The sequence below is a fragment of the Atractosteus spatula genome, chromosome 6 (genome assembly GCF_055471065.1).
Source record: "Atractosteus spatula isolate fAtrSpa1 chromosome 6, fAtrSpa1.hap1, whole genome shotgun sequence".
Classification (NCBI taxonomy): domain Eukaryota; kingdom Metazoa; phylum Chordata; class Actinopteri; order Semionotiformes; family Lepisosteidae; genus Atractosteus; species Atractosteus spatula.
In genome coordinates this window covers 17721765-17743710 of record NC_142711.1, presented here as the reverse complement: position 1 = coordinate 17743710, position 21946 = coordinate 17721765, and the positions used below count along the sequence as shown (strand labels likewise).

The 21946-nt window shown below is 37.3% G+C and overlaps 1 protein-coding gene across 4 annotated transcripts in view; it reads left to right on the top strand.

The window, feature by feature from the left end:
• The window catches only part of trappc8 (trafficking protein particle complex subunit 8), a 67553-nt gene that overhangs the window by 29355 nt on the left and 16252 nt on the right, over positions 1-21946 (top strand). For all 4 annotated transcript variants that reach the window (XM_088919751.1, XM_088919750.1, XM_088919749.1 and 1 more), the window contains 12 exons: positions 2894-3088; positions 4808-4968; positions 7643-7717; positions 8286-8406; positions 9080-9237; positions 9710-10152; positions 12807-12957; positions 13515-13611; positions 14564-14632; positions 14714-14772; positions 16107-16289; positions 17555-17656. In XM_088919751.1, coding sequence (XP_088775877.1) covers positions 2894-3088; positions 4808-4968; positions 7643-7717; positions 8286-8406; positions 9080-9237; positions 9710-10152; positions 12807-12957; positions 13515-13611; positions 14564-14632; positions 14714-14772; positions 16107-16289; positions 17555-17656 — 1814 coding nt within the window. The remainder of the gene's footprint in view (positions 1-2893; positions 3089-4807; positions 4969-7642; positions 7718-8285; positions 8407-9079; positions 9238-9709; positions 10153-12806; positions 12958-13514; positions 13612-14563; positions 14633-14713; positions 14773-16106; positions 16290-17554; positions 17657-21946) is intronic.

Sequence of the window (21946 nt, the reverse complement as noted above, 5' to 3'; positions counted from 1 at the left end):
ACCTCTCTAATTTGTGCAACTACACCGCTCTCTGCCTGTCATCGCTCTAGCACCGTCTGTACCAACTCCGATGCATTTTTTCCAGTCAATGCCACTCTCTTTGATCATTCAGAAGCTGAAATATGTGCTCTCCTGTAGTTCTTGTTGGTAGCAGCTTGCAGAACAGAAATTCCTCATGCGACATGCCCTCAAACTCATATCTAACGTAAATGAGCAAATTGGCCAAATTAACAACACCTACAGACTCATCTAATTGCGGTGAAAAGCATCTGCTCATCTTAACGCGCTCTGTCCATAATCAGCAAGCTTGCCTGGTAAGATGCTTCTTGGGCTTTGGAAACTGGAGTGACACTGTTCCTTATGGTGGACTTGCGCTGCTTCAGATCAGAAGTTTCCTTTGAAAAAAATCAACAGGCTTATCCTTCAAGCGTGCATGTTTCGTGGTAAGGTGCTGCCTCAGATGTGCTGGCTTCATGCTTTCATTGCTGAGAATCTCACATGGAAATGTGTTTATGGACAACATACCTGCTAGGTCCAAACTAGTTTTTATTGTAGTTTGGACTAAATGTGCAAATTAATTTGTAATAGAAAAAGCAGTATTAAAAAAGGCAGGTTATTTATGTTATCAATTCATTTGTAGCTGTTCTTATGGTAATTTCAGTCTAAGTGTGGACAAATTAGCAGCCTTAAAATTATTTGGATTGCATTAACATGGTCTTTTCTTGTTAAACTCTTGACAAAAATCAGTGTTGGAAAACATCTATGGACTTTTTGTGCAGTCTTTATTAGTTATTATAAATCTAAAACTTAAGAAATTCTAACGTCTATTATTTTATAGGATGAATTGATTAATTTTGGTCTTGAGGGTATTCTTTCAAGTGCTGTAAAAAAGTTTGCCAGTCTGTTTTTTGGTGGTCATTTTGAGTTTTTTTGTACTGAGCTACTGGAATTATGCAGAAATTAAATCTTGTCAGTATAATGCAGTCACTTTGAAGTTATTTCATGCACGTACCATAGCTGTTAGGTACCAATTTATTCCTCCCCCATTTACCTTATCAGATTGTATTAGCTTTGCGCTTTGAAAGGGAAGAAACTATTAAAAGGTGATTGCTTTTTCAGTCCCACAGAAAGTCAACTCTATTCATTGCACGACCTGTTTTATCTCAAGGCTAGTGTATCGTTTCATAGGACACACAAGTGAAATAACAGAGTAAGACTAAAAAGATTAGTCCTGTCAGTTTAGGCCCTTCCCTTCAGCCCAGGAATGGATCTGGTTGCTCTCCTCTGGACTGATTCCAGAGCAAGAGTGTATTCTCTAGGACCTGGTGACCAGTATTGTACACAATATTCTAAATGAGGTCTACTAGTGTGTTGTACAATTTTAGCATCACACCCCTTGTTTAAAATTCTACATTTTAACTATGCAGTATAAATGCTAACAGTTTGCCTATTTTCATTCCCCACATTGTATTGAAGGTACAGTGTGGGGGGAATGATTTGTCAGCAATAGATGACCTATGCAAAGCCCTGCACTTGTCTACATTAAGCATCATCTGTCGGGTGTTTGCCTTGTCTTTAAATTGATCAAATTCTTTTTGATTTTTGTTTGTTGCTTCTGCTGTGTTTACCAGTCCTCCTAATTTGCTATGTTCTGACTTGTTTGCAAACAATGCCAAAGTGTAAATCAGTGATGTGACATGGAGGAGCAATCCTGCTTGTACAGATTCCTGTGGTGCTTCACTAATAATGTCACCATAATTTGAGCATTCATCCCTTGTCTGTTCTGTTTGTTAACCAATTCTCAATATTACCAGAGCTCTCGGAGCTCTCTGAATTCCTACTGCTTGTCATTTGAGAATTAATATTTTATGAAGAACTTTATCAAATCCATGATCACCAACTGTATATAAAAGGACAGTATTTATATAATAAAAGTATGAATTAGGTACTAGGAAATACTCAACATGGAAAAAGTATGTCTTGCATCATAATTTTTGAGAGGGTAGAAAATTTAACATTCTTTTTTTACCAAAATTATAGCCTTAAGGAATTTCATGAAGGTGTCAGTTTTCAGTAAGAATTTAACCTAATTTGGATAATTTTATTTACAAGTGGTTCTTATTGGCCAGACTTAACCTATTTGGCAACTCAAAGTGCTGTGTATTTACTGCTTCTGGCAGGTGAATTGGCAGGTGTTGGCAAAAAATGTTGCACATAGAGGAGCATCAAGTCAAAAACCACTGTGTTGTGGTCACAGAATAAAGACGAGCAGACAGTGGACTTACACATTGCACGAAAGCCAAGAACTAAATGACAGCCTTGAGCTTTTGTTGTATTGTTGTCAGCTGAGTGTTCAAGTCCTTTAACTTAGTTCTTTGTATTGCAAAGGATGTAAATCCAAGCTGAAACATGGCAGAAATTGTTTTAAAGCATGTGGCCTTTTGTGAGTAAGGGAAGCAGTATTTGTTAATTTTTTATATAACCTAATAGGTGTAAGTTTTCCATGAATGGAGTAGAGCAGTACTAGAGATTCACACGTGTGCCTTATGATTGTTATTTTATTTCATTTTACATGTGTTCTGCACATAATGGGTTCATCTGCAAAAGAGAATAAGGTCCCGAGAAAGCAATCTTTTATCTTTTTCATCATCTTAAATGCAAATAACCTGTCGCATTTATTAGCAAGGTGTAGCATGTTAGATTCATGCATACTCGACAAGATCCTCAGATCGATTGCCAGTAGCTACTAGCAACCAATTGGGCTAAACGGGCCCATCTGCCTCTTCTTAATTGTAAGCTTTATGTTTTTATGCTGTGTTATTTGAATATTTTTTTCATTTGTTAAACTGGTTGTTTTTTTTATATCTTACCAATCATTTGTTTTTCCATACAGGAGAGAAACAGGCTGCCACTCATGTCAGCCTCGACCAGGAATTTGATCGGGATTTGTCGCAACAGTGGAAGGAGCTTGAGGAACAAGTTGTATCTATTGTCAACAGAGGAACAGTCCCTGTCAACTTTCAACCTACTCAGTATTGTCTGAATAGCCAGACGGACAATTTACGGTTTCCACTGGCCGTTGTAGAAGGTAATAGTTATAATTATTTAGAAATTATTTGCGCGTCATTTCATGCCACTGGTGAGTTATTTGCAAATCAGTGAAACCATGCACACAGACGGATTTTTCTGGGAAGGATTCACAGGAATGTTTTCCTCAACTATGGAATCCATTCATCCATTTCCTTAATGCTTCCTGCAGGGTCGGGGAGGAGCCAGAGTCTATCCCAGCAATAAACATGCAAAAGGCAGGATACATCTGGACCAGACTCCAGTCCGTTGCAGGACAGACAGACCCATCCACATGCACATGCTCACACCTATGGTTAATGTCCCCAGAAACTATTTAACCTACCAGTTTGTCTTTCATTCAAACGATGTGAAGGATACACATTGGAACACCCACAGGAAACCCATACGAACGTGGGAGAACATGCAAGCTTGGGGGCCTCAGGGCTGCAATGCAGCAATTCTAACCACCGTGCCTCCTTGCCAAACTCTAATATTGAATAAATAAGTTAATTATTATGGAAAAACGTTCCCTTCGCTAGTGATAAAAAAGTATAATATTGATCAAAGCTATCACTGAGCTATTCATTTTCACAATCACATTATTTTCATTTTGTCCAGTGTAAGATGACCAGGGGAAGGGTCATTCATAACAGGTATTTTCGGAATGACCTACTTAAAATACTAGATATGGACCTTAGCAAAATGGCTGCCAAAAAGAATCAGCTGACCCGTATATGGAAAGGGTCTACCCTGAGAAACAATGAGACACAGCTGAGCCGCATCAGGAACTGAAATATAAGTGCCCCGGAGGCAGTGAACAAGGCGGAAGCCGATAAGGTGAATGCGGTTTGGAGGAAGAGAGGAAAGAGGTTTATGTTAAAGATCGGACTAAACACACCAGTTTGGGGGTCAAACAGTATAGAAGATTACAAAGGAAAAAATAAAAATGAATTATTTTACACAATTCTTTATTCTACTGTTATTGTTGACACTAGTATAGAAAATCTATTCTTTCTTTCCTGTTTTGTGAATTAAAGTGCACCTTCCTCTCAATGCAAGTCAATAACCATTTTTCCCAAATGCCCTTGCTGCTTTGTGTTGTAATTGTTTTTTATTGTATACTGTATGTACAGACCCTCACAAAGAGCAAGTATTTAGCAAACTGCTGATTTCATTTTTATAAAGCCTTATTTTTTTGCTTTCCATGTTTCTCCAAACAACATCCTTGACTTACACTAGAGAATGCTGTTGCTTTGGCAACACTGATTGTACCCATCAGTGATGCTAATAAAGCACCTTGAATTGAATTGAATAAAAGATAAAAACCTGAATTGTTTGAATAAAAACACACTGTATTGGTCTTTGTGCACTTTTGTTTTTTATGTTTTCAAACACTGGGATTTATTAAAACGTTTAACTTCATCAGTTCAGAAAGTGACAGTCTTATCTGGCTCTAGCAGCTCATACTGTTAAAGGACAATTTCTGTACAGGAGCAAAAGTACTGTAGGGTGTTGAAAAGCTTTGATTTAAACTTTCAGATTGTTCTGAGTAACAAACAGCGTAGTTTGAAAAAGGGTAAAAAACAAGACAAATGATTTATGCTTACAATTTACCCTCTGTATTCTGTGAAAGGTCTTATATCAGGTTTCTGATCTTTTGATGGTGTTTTGTTTTCCATTTTTCTCTATCTTTTGAAGATGCCTATTTAAAACATTAACATGATTTGGTTTCCTTTAGAGCCCATGATTGTTGAGGTGGTCTTCAGAAACCCCTTGAAGGTTCCCCTTGTCCTCACTGACCTTTTGCTGCTGTGGAAATTCCACCCTAAAGACTTCTGTCGGCCTCAGAATGGGGAGGCTGTCGAGGCAGTAACTAACGAGAAGGATGCACATATGAAGGTAAATCCCTGTAAAAAGCAAAATATCTGTGTGCTGCTCAAGTTGTGAAGACTCTGCTTAATCCAATTTATTGTAAAATGTACAACTACAGAAGTGAATGCTGCCCCTGTTTCAATAATCCTGTAGTTCAATTGCATTCATGATCTTTGCTTTGCCTGTACCCTTTCTGAGTGTATTTCATGTCCTATCACCAATGTAAATTGTGTTCACCGCATAAGTTCTTATGAAGCTTCGTTTGTGACTGAAGAGTACATTGGAAAGAGTGGAAGAACATAAGCTAGTTGATGTGTGGGGGCCAATAAACTCATCTTCTTTTAATAGTTTAGTAAACCCCGAGTGTGGGTTTCAACTGTTTGATGGGAAAGCAGTTCGATAACCAACTCTTTTTACTTTTTTATAAAAAGGACATTTTGAGATCTCCAGGAGTCAGATCACTACCCATGAGAAAGTCATTGCCTCAATGTTCATAGAGGTCAGATTAATGGTATAAAGACATTTGTATATTGGCATAAACTGTACTGATGTCTTAGTTCTCACTTTTCTATTTCTTTACATGTTAATTTAATTGATCTATACCTAAAGGTGATAACCTATTTATGTAACAAATATTTTTAAAATGGCATAAACTGGAGAATGTTCTGCAAATGTATGATGAACAACTCATTTTGATTTGTACTACACATAGTATTAGGGTTAAAATAAGTTTTTTATTTTACGTTTGACGCCTTCAGATTTTAGTTAAAGCAGTCGAAGCTGTAATCAAGCATTTGGTACAAACAGACATTTCCACTTTAGTGTTTGAATGCAGGACTGATTTTCTGGAGTTATTTTACTTGTGTAGTGATGTCTGACATTGCATCTGTACAGTGCCAGCAAATTAGTTTGTAAGACACAAAGAATGTTTGGCAATCTGCATTGATTAATGAGTTTTCTGCAATGTTTGTATTTCTTTGTTCAGCATTTCTTAGATTGTGATGGAAGTTGAATTAATGAAAATGTATCCTATTAACATAAGGCTGTATGACAGGTTGAGTGAAAGTAGCTATTTCTGACCAACTTAGTTGATTTTTGAAGAATTTTGAGGAATTCTTTTTTTTAGACTGATGTAGGCACAAGCAGCGCAGTTCATGTCATTTAGTGGCCAAAATTAATCATACATCCAAATGTGTTTCTTGAAGTGACATTATTACAATTATGATACATGATTACAAAAATATAATAACTCATATTAATATGCCCCTTGCTGGAAATTTTATTTTACCGTGTATACAAAGGAATTATCGGCCTTAATTATCATTTCTTCACATTTTCTAGTGAGGGACACAATTAGACTAAATACACTAAAATTGATATAGTTCATAAATGTAATCAAAAGTTTAGTTTGGTAAAAGATAAAATGAGTTTTCTGTGACAGACATTTCAAACCACTTCACCAGAATGAAAGCTGCAAAACATTGGACTCCTTTGTATGAAATGAAAAGAACTACTTTGTATCACCTGTAGGTTGTCTGAAAGGTAGCTATTCAGATAATACGACAGTTAACTACATGAAAATTGCCTGCTTGAAAAATGGTGCTTTTAAAAATAAAACTGCAAAAACAAAAACATCTGTGAGGCTGAGCCTGAGTTTCAGTTGTTAAACCCCCATGTTTGCCAAAGTGTAGTTTTAAATCTTCAGGTTTAAGGTAACAGATGTCAGTATGCGAGGCATGCATGAATTCCTATTTGTGTCCAAAGCAATTGGAAGTATTCATGGATTTTCAGTGTAAAATTAATCATTGCTTTGTGCACTAGATGACAATGTTTATCTTATTGTGTTGACTATTTTTTCAGTGTTTAATAGCCAAGTCACCATATTTTAGAGAAGCAGATTGCTTCGGTTATCATTTCCATATAGTATGGACCAATTATTAATTTGTGTAAAAAAAGCAGTCTCGACAATTTTTAAATGAATTTCTAGCACATACTGTGCTACTATGATTATATATGAAGACCACAAGATATGAAGTTTGTTCCTAATGGTCAGACATGATGTTTTTTTTTTATTGTGCACAATTATTATTGCATAAAAGTTTTTGTTTGTTTTTATTTTTTGGATAAAATGTTTTTCATGATGAATCAGCCAATTTTGCGATAACCAGAAAAGTAACTTGAGTATTCAAGATATTAATCAGTCCAGGATGCACTTTTTTATTTTGAAATTAAATTGGAGATTTCCAAAAGCCTAAATACTTTGTATAGTTTCCAGTCATGTTCCTTTTGTCTACATGTTGTACTTTGCGCCTTTCAGCAAAAACATTTAATAACTTGTACTGTATCCTAAAACTTTACCTGCAAAATATTTTATGTGAAATTGGTGATATTACTAGAATTTGTTTCAGCAGATTCCCAATTAGGAACAATGTGTCTTGATTTAAAAAAACAGGTCATGAACTGTTTTTCTTCACCTGCGAAAGAGTTGTTCTCGTTATACCAGCATGTATACCTGTGTGGTATTAAATTCCCACCCCTGGGTTAATCAGAGCAAGGCTCCTCAAACCTGGCCATTTCTGATCTAATCCATTCAATTTGTCTTTAGCCAGCTGGCAAGCCAACAACTTTTCACTTTTCGTTGTGTTTTTAATTATTACAGCTTTTTAATAATTACATCATGATCTCGTTTTCCATTGTGCAGGCCACATTCAAAACTGATCTTATCGGCACTGAAGTAATATCAGAGTTTTACATGGGTCATGAAGAGACAAAAGTGGTGAGTTGTTCTCACATAATCCTTGGTACGTTAGGCAATAGAGTAGTGTTGTCCGTCAGAACTACATTTAAAGTGTGTGTACAGTATTGATGTATTTTAAAAGTTAGCTTTCGTCCGCAATGTAAGTATATAATTTAAATTAACTTTGTGAATACATTTTAAAAAATGGCATGACAAGAATTTTAGTTGAAGATGATGACTTTTTAGTCTACTATATAAATTACGTATACATTTAATTTTCCCATCAAGGAGTCACAGTCCCATAGTGTTTACTGAGTATACTCAAACAGCGCTTGCTTTGGGATTGCCAGAATTCTTTTTAAACTAATGAAAATGGCGCTGTAGCTCAACTGCATTCTGTATGTGTGACTGTGTAAATTCTAGAAATAATTGCAAATATTGGTAACTGATATTTTCCAATAATTGTGCAACCTACAATGTTCCTTTTGGGGTTCACTGATTTTTTATTTTTGCAGTTGGAAAAAAATAGCCTACTTTTATCCTGAAAATCTGACTGTGCTATATGTAAAACCTTAATTTTGGTTTTGATGTAAACCTTTTCCCACAGGCACGCTTGAAACTCTTTCCTCATCAAACAGGAGAGCTTCATATTCTTGGAGTGGTGTACAATTTGGGTACAGTCCCAGCTGCAGATGGGACAGACGTTTTTTCTGGGGTCCAAATCGAAGGTGAGTTTCAGTACAACACAAGATTCAGAGGTATGACCAAATCTTGACAGCGAAAACAAGGCTTTATATTGAGTTAGAACACGTTTTAATCCAGTAGTCTAAATGCTTTACAAACATTTCCAGACCTTTTTTTCTGCATCATTGCCTAACATGGTAAATGAAAAAACTTAAGACTCCTTGACATGGTGTGTTGTAGTTTTTAAACATTTAGGAAATTCATACATGATTACCTTATCTACAGAGGCTTGATCAAAATAAAAAAAAAGCTTACTCAGTTTCAACTTACTCACATCTCTCAGATGTAAAGTATGATTTAAATATAAAAAATCTTCAAAAGGTAAGTTAGTTTGTTTACTTTCAGAATACAGTTCAAATTAAGAACAGAACTAATTTATTTATGTTTTGAGGTTTGAATATTTTTCTTCTCCTTAGAATAAATGTAAATAAATGATGTTTCTTGAATTCTTTAAATTTGGTAGAGCTGATGAAATCTGTTAAGAAGTCCTCTTACGTCACTTCTATTTAACGCTGGGGAGCTTCTTCTCAAAATATTGTTCAACAGCCCATCAACACAGCTTCAGGCATAAAGCATAAAGCCCTGTCACTGGTTCCCATTAGGTGCTTTGTTGTTGCACATTTCCAGTGAAGGTTCCATCCGCATTTTCCTCCATAGGCAATCTCGCCAGCGCCGGAATGTCGGTTCGGGGCCAGCAGGCCCTAGAGATCCAGGGGCCCCGCCTGAACAGCACTAAGGAAGAGAAGACGTCCGTCAGGCACGGCCCGGACCGGCGGCTTGACCCCATTGTCGCCCCGCCGATGCCGCTGCTCGAGGTAACGTTCCTTATCTGCGGCGAGACCGAGCTCCACTTCGGGGCCTGGCTCCTTCCAGTCTTTCCTCGGAGTCCGAAGAACAGCAACAGGAATGGCTCTGGCCTCAAGGGGTTGTCAGGGGCATCTGAAGGGAACTGAGTCTCTTCAGTCTTGACAGATGCAAATTCGAGTTGTGAGGAGATGCGATTCGAGCATAATTACTGCGTTTGCACTCAACTTTCTGCAGTTAACAGAATGTATTGCGTCACTGTAACATACTGTACTGTTTGTGAATTGAGATGATAAAAACCACCATGCCAATGGCTGGAACATAACTAATGATCAAGTATTTTAAATTGTAAGATTTAAAAAAAAAAGTAAAAATAAAACAATAAATTGTCTACGGTTTTTCAAAAAATGAAGATGCTTATTTGCTGTCATTGTAGTTTTGCACAAGTATTCAAAATGTTTGTTTGTTTTTTTGTTTTTGCAGGTGTTCTTCATTAATTTTCCTACCGGACTGCTCTGTGGGGAGATCAGGAAAGCGTATGTGGAATTTGTGAATGTAAGCAAGGTTCCCCTCACGGGATTAAAGGTGGTTTCTAAGCATCCGGAGTTCTTCACATTTGGAAGCCATACTGCATCACTGACACCGCTGAGCCCCACGGCGTCTGAAAACTGTAGTGCTTACAAGACCGTAGTCACCGGTTCTCCTTTGGGCACGGCAGTGACTTCGCTTGTGTCACCGGCGGACTTCGGAGTCGGGTGCGAAAACCCCTGTCTGGGGGTGGTTGATATACCACTGCCGGATTCTGTGCTTTTGCCAGGAAACTCTATTCAGCTGCCCATGTGGCTGCGAGGACCCGATAAAGAGGGCGTCCATGAAATTAACTTCTTATTCTATTACGAAAGCACAGAGAAGACCTCAAAGCTGAGGTAAGTGAAAACACTGAAAGCTCTGGAATGCACATGAGGCATTGCTCAACTATAAATGTCAGGGGGATGTGTTGGACACAAGTGTTAGAGTCTTGTAATTTGGTCTCAGTCAAGACTTGCAGATGATTTTTAATGTAACTGAGTCAAGTGTGACAGATCTCTCCTGACTTGTGCAGTAACTCTAGTGTCTAATTGCTGTTCTAGTGGATATTTAAGGCTGTATTGTTTTGGGCTTCATGATCTCAGAATTATATTGACATAACATATAAAATTATATAAATGGGTGTCTTCCTTTTGCTTGTTCCTGTCATACACACTTTAATGACTTGCTTGTGAAAACAAACAACAGACTACAATGAGAGCTTTTTGGTTTTTGGGGGATTTAAGTGGTTAGTCCCATCATGGTCTGAAAGATACCAAGACACTTTATTGCATGAAATACTACAGTAGCTCTAATTTGTAGACTTGTTTAGATGTAAGTTCACGTTTCACCTTCTGAAAGAATCGGAGTTCTTGATAGGCAGCTGCATCAGTTCACAAGATTTGGATGCAGTTTTGGCTGGCATCAAAATTTGCTCATCTCAAAGCACTCAGAGTTGCTTGCCTTAAAAAAATAAAATCAGTCGTGTTTATGTAACAGAAGCTGATGTATCCAAAGCTGTAAAAAACTTTTTATCATGTTAATCCTTCCGTCCATACATGGTTTCGATTTTTTTTATTTTAGTTAGCTCAAGAAATGACACTGCTTAGGATTATTCTGCTGTATTATTCTTTAGTTATATATGGACGTTGATGTAAGCATACAATGCCGCGAAAAAATTGTTAATCTGAAATATCAGTATGGAAATTATAATTTTATGCCACGATACCCTTGTTTCATTGAAATCAAATGAATCCAAATTCAATGAGATGTAATTGGGTATGAATTAGAAAATCAAATCATTTAAGAATCAGTGTATTAAGTGACTGGTGTCCCATCCAGAATGTACCCTGGCATGTGCCCGTTTCTTGCTGGGATAGGCTCTGGCTCCGTTGTGATCCAGAATTGGATGAAGTGATTAGAAAATTGATGAATGTATTAAGTGAACCCCTAGTTTTCTTTGTGCAATAAAGGGAGTAATTAGAACAAGTGAATTAGATTGTCAAAGTAAACAAGGTGTTTGGGCAGCCCTGTCTTATTTAAAGGATTGAAATTCTGAATTTGGTCTGCACCATACAGTTTAGTAGAAATGCATTGTACCACAATCAAAAGAGATTTCAGGGGACTTCAGAAAAAGAGTAGATGATGCTCATCAGATTGAGAGGGTTGCAAAACTACTTCTAAACATCTTAGGCTCCACCCATCCACTATAAGACAGATTATAAATGCAATATATTCAAGAAAATAGTGACTTTTGTCTGAATGGAGACTTGTCCTGCCATTATTTCTCTAAGAGGAACCTAATAAGTCATCCAGAAAATGACAAACAACATCAGAGTAATTTCTAAGGATCTGCAGGCTGCAGATCCTTAACCAGTGCTCCCTAAATAGCACATTAACGCCTCCCTCTTTTAATTTAAACAAAGATCACCTGGGCGATCCACAACAGTACTGGATGAATAGTCTCTAGAGAGGCAAGTAGAAAGTTGATCTTTGTGGCCCCAACGAGAAACATTGTGTATGGCGAAAACCAAATCCTGTCTTCTATTATAAGAACCTCCTCCTGACCATCAAGGACTGTGGTGATAGTATCATGGTTTGGGCTGCTTCGCTGCTTCAGGACCCCAGAGAGCTCGTCATTCACGGAACTGTATTGTATTGGCAAAGCTTTGGAGGAGAGTGTCAGGTCATCCCTTCATCGGCTCAAACTCAGGAGAAAAGGTCCCGCAGTCATGATGACTGCAGACCGTGATCCTAAATATACAAGCAGTTCTACAACAGTATAGCTGAAGAAGAAATTTGGGACTGTCCAAGTCAGAATCAGAACTTACACTCCACTGAAATATTATGGCAGGAGGAGAAACAAGATGTTAATGCCAGGAATCCCTCAAATGTCACTGACAAGAAGTGGTTCTGAATGGAGACAGGGGCCACAAGTCCTGTTAGAGGCAGCTAGGAAATGTCTAGTTTAAGTAATTGTTACTCATGTCAAGGAATTATTGAACTACAGTTCTTTTATTGAATCAAATGGTTCACATATTAATTCCAGTGAGGGTATTTGTTTTTAAATATTTTGTTCATTAAATCATCCAGTTATATCTTATGTCTTCGCGTTACGTCTTTAATAGCGTTACCTTCGTCTTTTATTAAGATTTTCATGACATCTTTCACATATAGGTATGTTTTAAGTTTAATATACTCAAGAATACAAACCAGCCAAGGGGTTTCATAAATCTCAGACTACAATATACATGCAAACGAAAATTGAATTCATCCCATACAAAGAAACGGTAGTTTTTGGACGGATGTGTATTGATTCAGTATACAGTAATAAAAATCGGCTCTGACTACATGAATATAATGATTTTGAAGTAGCAAGTAACTTGGAAGGGTTTTCTTGAAGTAGCAGAGATTTATCTTAACTGTTAAGTTGTTATAGATTTAAAAAAAAAAGTTTTACTGTATGTGAAATTTATTTAAAATTATTCTTCCCAATGTGGAACTTTCTCTACAGCCATAGGGTCTTGCGCCACACGGCAGTGATCTGTACAAGCCGGTCTTTAAGTGTGAGGGCAACAGTGTGCCGAAGCAATACCTTCCAGGATGAGGAAGATGGAAGAAATGGCAACATGCTTGTTTTTGTTGATGTGGAAAATGTAAACACTGTGAGTTGACTTAGTTCTGTTTTCTTCTGGCAAGTTATTGATCTTGGGGTGGCACGGTGGAGCAGTGGTTAGCATTACCTTGGGAACAATTAATGGGGTGATGTCTTCTGGAGTTTGTATGTTCTCCTCATAACCTCTTGGGTTTCATCCCACAGTCCAAAGACATACTGTAATAGTAGGTGAAGTAGCACTGGGGAACATGGGCCCTGGAGTGAGAGTGTCTGTGTGCCCTATAATGGACCTGCCTCCTGTTCAGGATGTGTCCTGCCTGGTGCCCATTGCTTGCTGGGATAGGCTCCAGCTCCCCCTGAACCATAATCGGAAGAAGCAGTTAGATAATGAATGGATGGTATTGATCTTAATGTCCCTTAGTATGCATTTTGTGTGTTTTAATAGTTTCCTTTGTGTATGTTACTTTAGTGCCTAATTAAATGACATGGTTGTGTGATTTTAGTGAATGAATCTGATAGATTCCTGTGCCTTTCAATCTGAGCTAATCTTATGATCCTTTCTTTACCCAATTTTGATGCCAGCTGAATATGCACATTTCTTTTCAGAATGAAGCAGGCGTACGAGAGTTTCACATCGTGCAGGTTTCCAGCAGCAGTAAACAATGGAGGCTACAGAAACGTATTAACCCTTCTGAAGACAAAGGTCAGTTGTCCATTTCCGAATTCAGCTGCAATGTTTTTCTATTGAGAACTGCACATTTTGTACTTTTAAGTTCCAGCTATGCAGTTAATTTTACATGTTTTGAACTGTGCACGACAGGCTTAACTTTCTCATCATCTTTGGGGGGAGCTTTAGGAACGTTCCTAGTTCTTTTAACAAGGGTAACACATCTATTTATGAAGGGGACCTTTTAATAATTGATTTTTGCTTTTATTTTCTCATTAATTTAGCTGTGCTTTTTTCATTTTTCATTTGTTTCATGAAATGTTCATAAACCAAATCTAACAATAAACAATTGTCTTTGTTAAATGGTGGGAAAATGAAAATAAGAATGTCTCTCTTAACAGAGTATGATATTCTGCATTGCTTTTTCTGGCATATATTACTATTTTTAGTGATAAATGACCTCTATGGTTTGACTGACCACAGGAGCTTCCAAACTCTCTTTCCTTGATCTAGTGAATAGTCTTCTTTATTGGGTGAAACATGTATTGTTGTTTCCGAGTTGCTGGCTTCTGCATTTGTTTCTGGTGACTGTACTGTCTGTTGTAAACAACTGGGTCAGTAGGCTAAAAGGAATTTGTAAGTCATACACTGGAAAATATACTTTTGATGTTCTATGATTATCAAAACATGTACATTCGTTTCACCAATTTGCTTTTTAAAAATCAGTCTGGTCTGATATTCCCATTTAGAGTTGTAGACCAGAAATATTCAAGTTTCTTCAAAGTCTGAATTTATTTAGATCTCTTTGCTTTCTGTATTTTTAATGAGAAGAAACTATATATCTGCAGATCATACATTCTTTTAACTGGGTATATCTAAACACAAGAAAATGCTCAGGGGAAGTGATCAGCAGCAAACACAAAAACTAAAGTACTTAAGTTACTGAAAATCATGCTTCATGAATACAATGCACTTCTTGTTTCTGCAGATGCAAAACTTACAAGCAGAGAAAGAGGAAAATTGTGCTTCAGAGCATCAAAATGCAAAAGCCAAGAAGGTGGGTTACTTATATACAGTACAGTTATCTTTTTTTAAAGTTTATTGTTTCTGTATTAAACGTTTTTTTTCTTCTCCACAGCTACCTCAAGTGCATTAGAGAAGTATACATTTGCCGACATAAATCTAGGAAATGAACAGGTGAAATTTTATTTTTTTTTGCAAATTGTTACAAATAACAGGATCAGAAAATGAACTGTGCATTTGAAAAATATTGAGGCACACAAGTTCACGTTTTCCAATGTAGCTGGTGCTGGAGTAATGAATCAGTCATACTTGGATGAGGCAAATACTTAAGAATAATTAACACAGAAGCCTAACACAATGTTACATGATAACACATACTGTTTATATTAATCTATGCATTCCAGAGGCCTGTGTCCCCTTGGCCTTTACCGATCATGGCCTCATAATTATTCCCATCTATCAATTAGCTTTATTACTCTGTTCTGCTCCCCACTGATAGCTGGTGTGTGGTGCGTGTACTGGTGCGCTTTGGCTGCCTGTGCACCACCCAGGTGGGTATTGCACATTGGTAGTGGTGGAGTCCCCATTACCTGGAAAACTCTTTGAGTGGAGTGTCAGTTATGTCCTATAGACCTTGAAAAGCTGAATTCTATCCTTCTGGAAACACTGCAAAATAGCTTCTTGCATCCTAAGAAAATGGACCCTAAACAGAACTAAGTCTTCTGTCCTATATCATGGACGCTCAAAATCGAATCAGAATCTATCTCCCTATTCTAATATTCATCACCAATCTAGGACAGAACTTTTTAGTCTGAGGCTTCCATAATATATAGGAGATCATAATTTGCTAAAATAAAGCAGCAGGTTAACTATAATAGCATTCAGAGTACCTACGCAGAATCTGGTCTCCAAGACTGATCAGAATAGAGTGATGGTTCCATCTTTTCTGTCTCTTCTCCACTTTCTCCCTGTCTTCCTTACCTCTTTTCTGTCCTTTGCCTTTGCCTCTGCCTTGGTAATTAGGGATTTACCATTAACTTATTTAACCAGAGTACATAATCAGAAACTGTCTACAGCCTGTCTACAATTGGGGGAAAACCTAAAAACTCTACACCTTTTTATGAATGCTTTATGCTTGCAGAGTTTTGTGTTATGTTTTATGCTTTCTGAGTAAGGCAATGAGTAGTGTAATCATGATGTGAACTGCAAACTGATTTTGCCACCCACCCCCCAGTGGCATAATATTCTCACATCCTTTTACTAAGGCAAACTGATAAATAAGTGATTTTCTTTATGGTGGACAGTAGGGCAAAGATTATATCCTTCGCAATCAAAACACTCTCTTTATATGTACACAAAACTAAGAGGTGTGATACACTCAATACAAGTTTTTTGTGTTTCTAGGTTTATTATACTTGTTATACTGTATATTTATAATTATATTTGTTAAGCAAGCAGTTATTTTTCCCTTCTGATGTACTGCCTGTCTTTTCTTTGTCTTTTAATAGATAGTCAGTGCTACCACTCCTTGTGCAGATTTCTTCTTTCGAAGCTGCCTAACTAGAGAGTCAAAGAAGACTGCACCTGCTGCTCATAACAGAGGCGTTCCTTCAGGATTGCCAAATGACGATATAACAAGGGTGGTGCGAAAGTGCACTGAAGTGGATCTGAATATCATCGTGTTGTGGAAGGTATGCTTTTATGTGAAGCACTGATTAATGAATTAATGAATTGGTGTGTAATTTTTAGATTTGCATTATAGAAGTATATTTACACTAGTAGGGCCTAAATCTACTAGTTAAATGGGCTGTGTTTAACTGGAGCTTGCACAAAACTCACATCGCTAATTACCTGTAGTTGTAGTGTGTGAAGAAATGGAGCAGTGAGTGAGTTGCACTGTGAGATCTCTGTCATCAAGTAGGAGAGCTCTGGGCCTTTTCTTTCCTCTGATACCCAGTAAATGTAGGGCTCTCAAACAAAGTCCAGGAAGAAATTTAATTATGTTGGAAAACAATGCTTGATGCTCAGGGACACATCAGGATTATTAGAGTGATGTTCTTATCACCCCGCTGTATGGTTCTATATTAAAGGAGGCAGCATTCACATGCAACCAAATTGATGCTTCCTGTGGCTAAAGGAGGCTGCAAAACAGTTGAGCAGTTGAGATCTTCCATTTTGCTCTTTTCTGTAAAATTGGTGTTTATCCTTCAAAGAACGGGGAGATCAGCATTTTCCAGTTTTCCCCATTATTACATTGTTCTTAATATTCAGATGATGGGTCATTTTAGGCATCATATGAGAATAACTGGATTGGGACTTTGCAGGACCTGTGAAGGAGACTTCTGGTCCAGTATAATATTACTATATTAATATAATTACTATATTATTTTATTATATTATTATAGTTTTATTATATCATTAAAATGTAATAGCTTTTGTATTTTGGGAGTTCTCCCCAGTGTTTTCACTTGTATTCTAAAACTTTTTTAATTGTAAAACATTTTTGATAGTTTAGTATTGCTCTTCTTGGCATTGGAAAAAACTAAGTTATGAAATTAATTTACTTCAGGAGTGTTTTTTTGGTGCTTAACAGTTAATAACCATCATCGGAAAACCTAGTTCTGCTGTACTTTCTGAAAAATGTGTTGCATTGAGTGAGCTTGTCAACAGCAGGGGAAATTAAGTTTATCTCCCATTCTCAATGGAGCCTATTCCAGTAAAAGCACTTAGCAGAGCTCTGTATTCAGGTCTATTCTGTTGAACATCACCTTGCAGCACTCTGATGTACCTTTGAAAAACTATTTTATATGACAATTTTACTTCCCTTTACCAGGTGGTGGTAATGGCAGTTTACAGTCTTTTAGTGATTGAGGTCTAGTGTTCTTTGTATTGTTGAACTTTGCTGTTCAGACTTTTAACATGAATCATGATTTTACCTACTGATCTTATTTCACAGGCATACGTGGTTGAAGACAACAAGCAGTTCATTTTGGAAGGTCAGCTCCATGTGGCTCTTCAGACCATTGGGAAGGAAGCATGTTCTTTATCACAGAAACAGGTACATTTGTATTAACTTCTTATATTTGGCTTTGACACTTCTTCAGCATTGGGGAAGTTTTTCCTGTTTTTCCATTCTGCTTGAAGGTTTGCTCACTATTTGCAAGTAGAGAAAAATCATTGATTCATAGTATGGTCATGCATTTTAAACTGTTACATTACATTGGCTAATTGTCTGGTTTTAATGTAAAGAAAAAAATGCTTTGTGCAACCTTCATGTTTGTCCATGACTACTGCTGTCCTAAGGTTAACTGCACTGTATGCATGCCATTAGATTATATTTTTCTCTGTGTAACCTAGTTAAAAATGTCTTAAGATCGTTTAAAAGTTGTGGATAACTAAGTATTCAAAAAGTAAAAGTAGTCTGTACTGTATGTATGAAAGCTTAGATTAAATGTCCTTTCTGATGTTCAGAGCCTGAATTATTCAACAGAATACTTTAGCTTCCAATATCTGATTAGGACTAACTAGTTTGGCTTTTGTTGTGAAATATTTTTTTTCTGTGAGTTTGAAACAATTATATTAATAGCTTACTTTCTTCTTTAAAGGATAAGAAGTAGTGAAATAATGATTGACAGTAATGAGGTTATATTAATGATAGAATGCACCTTATTGCTTGATGCATGCCAGCTTATAGTCTGTTCTGTGGTCGGCTGCAAAGGAAGGTTACTTAGCAAGCTAAATTACAGATAATTTGCATAGCTATGTATGGAGCTGTATGTAAATGTTAGCATCAGGGAAGCAGTTGACAACAACAACAGAGCTGAATCTTCAACAGAACTGAAAGAACAAAAGAAAATATTATTGAAATGTTCAATTTACTAAAATAATTCTAACTGGAATTATAAATGCACATTATAGTAAGGGCGGTATTAGCAAGTGCTCAGAAAGCCATCATCTGATAAAGGTAAACCCTGCAATTTTACATCATGAATCATTTTGCCTGTATAGTAGTGAACTTGCTACTTTTTTAAATTACTCCACATTCACATTAAAGTGTTAATGCCTTGAAGTCTACTGTACTCATTTGAAAAGAATTTGTGACTGATCTTCTCTCTTCAGTAAAAAAATAAATACAGAATGTGCTTAAATTTAATATTATTGTTGGGACAACTGTGCATTATTTTCAGAAGAGGAACTTTCAAAAAAACAAATTGTGCGGTGTAGTAAGGGGATGCTTACTGCTATAATGGTTAATGTCTGCAAGGAAAATAGCTTTCCAATATAGATCTATAGCTTTTGCTCTGTGCTGAGGTTCTAGGTGATGGGAGACTGCAGCTGTGAATAGAACTAAAATCGTTGCTGCATGTCATTGCATTCACGTACCTTTGGCAGAGAAATGCTTTGTAGGAAATATCCTTTATGTAAAAAAGCTGTGTCCTAGAATTGATGAAGGGCATAAAAATCTTTAGCAAAGAATGTTAAGGCAACAGATCAAAAACCAAACCAAGAACTTCAAATGATAGTTGTCACGGTCTAAATGCTCATGGTTAGAATTAATTTGCAGCTGCTTGTTTTATCCCAACAAAGTAATGTTGCCCTGGTTAGTAATTGAACCTCAGTGGGAGACCAGCACTGTGGAGCAATAGGAAGGTTATGTTCAGGGAACAGGTTGAGAAGCTTGTTTTTCAGTACTCCCTGTCCTTACAGTTTTCAACCACTGGTTTCCCTGTATGAGAGTTATTATTTGAGGTACACATCCGTGCACCTCTTCCGTGTGGCGATTAAATGAAACCAATGAATCAATAAAACTTGATTGCCATAGTCAGAAGTCAGAAGTATTCATTTTACTGATGGCTGTTCCTCAAAAGGAGCTCCAAAGTTAATAGGAGTCATTGTGGTTTCCTTTTGCTTAGAGTTAACTTACACTCTTCAGGTAGTTGTAAAGAGACTTGCTTGGAAACCTCGAAAGTGCTGTGTTTTCTAGTTCTTGTGGTAAATAACTGTTTTTATCTGTATCTTCATTGCGGGAAGATTGAGTAGTCAGGTGGTAATTGGTACCCTCGTAATAGAACAAGGTTTCCATCCATCTGTTTTCTAACTGCCAACACGGGGTCGCAGGGAAGCCACTGTCTATCACGACAAGAGCAACAGATGCCAGGCAGGATACACCCTGGACAGGATGCCAGTCCATCACAGGACAGATGAAGACAAACACACTCACTCACACCAGGGCCAATTTTTCCAGAAGCCAGTTAACCTACCAGTATGTCCTTGGTCTATGGGAGGAAACTGTAGGAAATTCACGCGAACACAGGGTGAGCATACAAACTCCACACAGACAGCAGCTCAAGAATTGAACCCAGGGGCCCCAGTGCTGCAATACAGCAATGCCAACTATCGTGCCACCATGTCAAAAACTAATAAGGTTTTACTTTCTAAAACGTAATAGATACTTCTACACACAAAGGAAGGTGTATCAAAGATTTGTTACAGGTTTTATTTAGCTTGAAAAAGTGAGAAGTGATGTGCTTCAGTACACAGCTTGCTGATATGTACCTTTACAGTGAAATTGAAAGCTGTGTATATGTTGCTCTCATAATTGACAAAACATAGCAAGTGCCTAGCTAACCTTTTTAAAATGGTTGTTACATTGGTCCAAGGTAGTACGAATTCATGTATACGTTGCTCACGCGTGAACTCAATTGTTAAGTATAAGCAGATTCCCTAGTATTAGAAATTATTCCTAAATTAGTAAAGTAGTAGAGATTATTCCTACACAATGCATGAAAGAAAATTAATAAAGATGATAATGATGGTGATGCACGTACTGCTGCCTGGTGCTGAACTTTCTTGACTTTGTCAGGACTTTTCTGTGGCTACCTGGATTTTAGCAGGGACTTTTAATTGCTAGTGATTGCCTGGAAAAAAATCAACAACGGTTCCAAATGTGTTGGAAATCTAATTACTTCAGAACCATGTATTTCCTTTAAATGTTAAGACACAGACTGCAGTTTATACATGATTTTTTTACTCAATGGTGTGAAAAAATACATGATTTTCTATTGTTTGTTGGCATATCCTGTAAGTGTTTAAATTGGTTCTGTTGTAGAGTTTGATTGTAAACTTCGGAGCTGATTTTTGTTTTGCGCCAGCTGTGAGCTCAGGAGGAAATGCAGGGTATAATCTTCTTTAATTAATCTGCTGGCGTGCCTGCAGAACAAACAGAAGTCTGTTGATGTTAATATCGGATAGAGATAACGTTGTCTGCACAGTTGTATCGTGAAATTACACGGCTCTCATCTTGGAGTGCTTAAAGTGTTTGGAGATTCACAAGCAATGGAGCGGAGGAAAAAGATTTCACCTCCTCTCCTGCGGTTCCCAGGCTAGCCGAGATGTGCAGTCTGCCCAGCGTGCCCAGGGTTATTCTGAAGCTCTGCTCTGGGAGTTTTCCCTATCTAGGGGAAGTGACGTTACAGAGGCCCTGCACCATCCTCATCTTGTCATGGCAAGTAAGCCCAGCTCCCCTGCAAAGAGACCTGACCTGTGCTCATTCTACCAGCACTCCTGTTCTTGTAGTCATTGTCCTGAGTTCATGATCTCAGGTGAGGACAGGCAGTGTTGATCAGCCTGTAAACCAAGAGTATTGTCTGAGGATTCGGACCTTGCCTTACCTCCAGATGCTGGCACAGTGCTCACAGCACTGTTGAAGCCCTACCTGTAAGCTCCTAAATTTCTCTTTTAGCTTAGATCGTCATATCATTGAGTGTGAAGTAGTCTTCTTCGCTGAGTTTTTCAGACTGTTGTCAGATTTTGAAATCCCTCCAGTAATCCTGTTTTAAGACTGAAGAGATTCGGTACCTTTAATTTAGCTGTGCATGACATTCCTTTGAGACCATCAATAGTTCAAGTGCTTTTTTGAACTCTTTTTAGGGCTGCAATGTCAAATTCTTTTAAAGGAAGATATACTGATGCCTTGGGCTTCATTGAATGATAAACATTGTAACCAATTATATTGTTTTGTGTGGCACTTCACCACAAGGGGGAGGTGGAAACCTGCTTTTTTCATTTAAAAGCAATTCCTGTTTTTAAAGAACAATACAAGTAGTTCAGTTCAATGTACAGTTGCCGAGAAAGCAAGACCTGTTTAAAATGATCAAATTTAAGAAGTAAATCAGTTCACAGTAAAATAAAACAAAGTACTGTTCTATAATTTCACTTCAATCCTTCATCGAAATATTCCCTCCACCTTTCACAAAACATATGCACTTTTTGTCATTCCGAGCATATTCAGTTTTTTATAGTTTTACTGTATACCTCATCCAGTATTCACTAATATTTTTACACACTG